This window comes from Agrilus planipennis, unplaced genomic scaffold, assembly GCF_000699045.2.
Source record: "Agrilus planipennis isolate EAB-ADULT unplaced genomic scaffold, Apla_2.0 scaffold56, whole genome shotgun sequence".
In the NCBI taxonomy this organism is placed as follows: domain Eukaryota; kingdom Metazoa; phylum Arthropoda; class Insecta; order Coleoptera; family Buprestidae; genus Agrilus; species Agrilus planipennis.
The window spans coordinates 366889-370145 of NW_020438870.1; the positions used below are offsets into that span (position 1 = coordinate 366889).

The 3257-nt window shown below is 26.6% G+C and overlaps 1 protein-coding gene across 1 annotated transcript in view; it reads left to right on the forward strand.

Annotated features, from left to right (window-relative positions):
- Window positions 1–2947, forward strand: part of LOC108732704 (zinc transporter ZIP13 homolog) — a gene marked incomplete at its 3' end in the record, with an annotated part of 22955 nt that extends 20008 nt beyond the window's left edge. Inside the window, 2 exon segments of the mRNA XM_018463652.1 lie at window positions 2261–2466; window positions 2671–2947. Of these exon segments, the coding sequence (XP_018319154.1) occupies window positions 2261–2466; window positions 2671–2947 (483 nt within the window).
- Between the last annotated feature and the right edge of the window lie 310 nt (window positions 2948–3257).

The window sequence follows — 3257 nt, forward strand, 5'->3', positions numbered from 1 at the left end:
TTACGAACAAATGTAAAACAATATGTCGAAGGAACAAAAAGAATTCGAATTAGAACAGATTTTGAATTATAGAAGTTCGATTGTATTTTTGGACCATTTACTAAGTGTAAATCTAACGATCTGTAAAACGTTTTGCTCTTAATCTTTTGGAAAATTACTTTAGATACTAACAGAAAAATTAATCAAATGGAAAAAAATTGAAACCTATTTGAGTTAATCAATCGTGAAGGAAATTATTTTTAAAAATTGAAATAGATACTGTAAGCGGTTGATGGATGGCGTACCTACTATTGTCTAAATTAAAAAACGTTTATTAAAGTACACTGATAACAACTGATTATGATAGTTACCTTATGAATCCAATTATTTGTAGTTAACAAATTAATATTAGCAAAAATAGTAAAGTAGGTGTTTAATTTTATTTTTATTTAATTGCGTCTAATTATATTATTAGTAAATATAAATTGTTGTAGAAGTAATTGTTTTATTATTCATTGTTTAACAACTTTTTGTATTATTCAAAATTACGTAAATTAATGTACATACCTACGTTTAAATAACTTCATCAAACCGTGAAGTTTCTTTAATATTTTTTTTATTCAAGTGTTGCATATTAAAGTTTGAAGTAACCATGTAAATTGATTGAATCGATATAATTGTACTGATATGTAGTCTGATCTCTTATGACGTTTTATTTTCATAATAGTCTGCAAAAAAAATGAGTACATTTCTTCACTTAATACACATGATCGGGAATTTTATCAACGTGATTCATTATTATTTATATGTATTACTTTAGTGTACTTATATTTCTTATAGCAATAGTTACTGGGTAGAAACAGTACACTTTGAGAAAAGTGATAAAGCTAACACTGACAATCAATATTGTTTTGACAATGTTAACTGTTTTATTTATTTATGTAGGTATTTATTTTACTGATTAGTTAAACTTCCAAAATGCTCTGTAAAATTCGTTAGGATATTAAAATAGAATGTGACCTAAATATTTATAAGCAGGTCCAACATTTGTTCTTTATGTGTAATTATTGAAGAACTGTTATACTATGCAATGTATGTTTCTGGGATCTACTCGGATTAATCCTGTAGAAACAAATGAATAAGACGTACAATAATTTTTAGAACTGTCTGTTAATAGTTTTTTATGGTATTTATTATATTTTGTGATAAATTTTTATCGTCTGGGCTTGTGATGTTTTGATTATTTAATATTTAAATATGTCAATAACTGAATCTTGAATTACATATTCAGTTTAAATAAATTAAACAAATAAAACGTAACATATAGAGTTGTGTCGATTAGTCTGGTGGTAAATAATTATGAACAATACAATAACGTTAGTTGCAGTGGGTTTTTGTACTTTTGAAGGCCTATTTTGTTTGTATTTTTATCTGTCCACTTACCTTTTGATAATGATTTTGTAAAGACACTGTTGTTTTTCTATCATTTTTGCTTACGTACGTTTCTTAAACTATGCAGCAATTAGTGTTTAATGGGAAATATTACAGAATACAGCTAAATACTAAGAAATATTTTTTTTATATAAGGTGGCAATTTGATTACTTAATAAAATACTGAATAGTTATAGTTCGTTTGGACCATCATGATCTTAAAAAAACATATTTTGCCTTATTTATTTATGTATAAATTATTTCAAAATTTTAATGAAAAGTGATTGGAAATGTAGTCAAATATAATTAAGTAACGTGACTAATCTCATTTTGCAAAAACATAAGTATACATAGCCGTTTGTGGTTTAGCTAATTGCTAATTCACAAAAGTAGCTTTTTCTGAGTTTTTATATACTGTTTGGTATTTCTAGAGAAGCAACACAATCACTTCCTTTTTAACTATCAATTTTAGATCAAGGCTACATTAGTATCAAATGGAAACGTTTACGTGTATTTTGGACATGCGAGTTTTTCTACTAATCAAACAAACTGAAATTATAATACCTAACTGTGCAGATAAATTGTTAATTAAATTAAATTAAGGAAGTCAAAAATTATTTGTTCAAAAATTTTATAATTAGGCTCTGAATGTACTATATACCAAGTAGAAATAAATTTTTTCTTTTGCGATTGTAATAAACTTTTAAATCAAATATATATAATATAAATGAAATCGGTAATTTTGAGTATATTAGCTAATTTGTTTATTTTATTGTTTATTATTTAGGTAAAAAAATAATTCGCATTGGTCATTAATAAAACATTAATTTTTATTTTATTCCTTTTACAGGTGGACAACCTTCCATGTATTCAGGAATATTACTTCTCAGTGGCTTAATAGTATTTGTGGTGGCAGAAAAATTATTTTCTGTAATAACGAAATTGAGCGAACGAATAGAGAATCAGCCTTTAAAGTTAACACCTGAAGTCCTAAACAACAACATAAAAGGTTACGATAGCTTTTTGAGTAAGGCTGAAGTAACTGATAAACGAAATGTAAGCATTTTTATCTTCTATTGTAATTTCGAATTATCGCCGATTTCATTTACAATTTTTATAATTTGTTAAATTGTCTATTAATAAAACCATGTGAATAAAAGCTTACGATAAATATTTTATCTTTCTCTAATCATGTGACTAGACTAATGATAAAAAGATTAAAGTCCTAAGGGTCAAAATACTGTAACAATTTATTTTCAGATTACTGGTTACCTAAACTTATTGGCAAATGCGATAGACAATTTTACACATGGGTTATCAGTGGGCGGTGCTTTCTTGGTTTCCTTAAGGTTGGGTTGTCTTACAACATTTGCCATATTGGTGCACGAAATCCCCCATGAAGTGGGAGATTTTGCAATTTTGCTCAAATCGGGCTTTACAAGATGGGATGCTGCGAAAGGTCAGCTAATTACAGCGGGCGGTGGCCTCGTAGGTTCACTCTTTGCCATATTTTTCAGTGGTGCCTCAAATTCTCTTGGTAAGAATATGTAATACGTAAATATTAAATTAATATTAGTCTAATTGAAGAAGTGTTGTAGATTTTACTTACTACCTCAAGTTTAAAAAGTATAAAGAAATCCTAAAATTTGTTGATAAAATGTAGATAGGTATCTAATATTATTATTTACATTTAAAAACTAGAATAATGGTTTTTAAATGTACACATTTGTAAAAATCAACATAAATTATTATGATGGATATTGATAAAGTTTTATTAAAAAAAAAAACAACCACACACTTTAATTATTGTGTAAACCTACTACAATCAAACAACAAATTTTCCATTG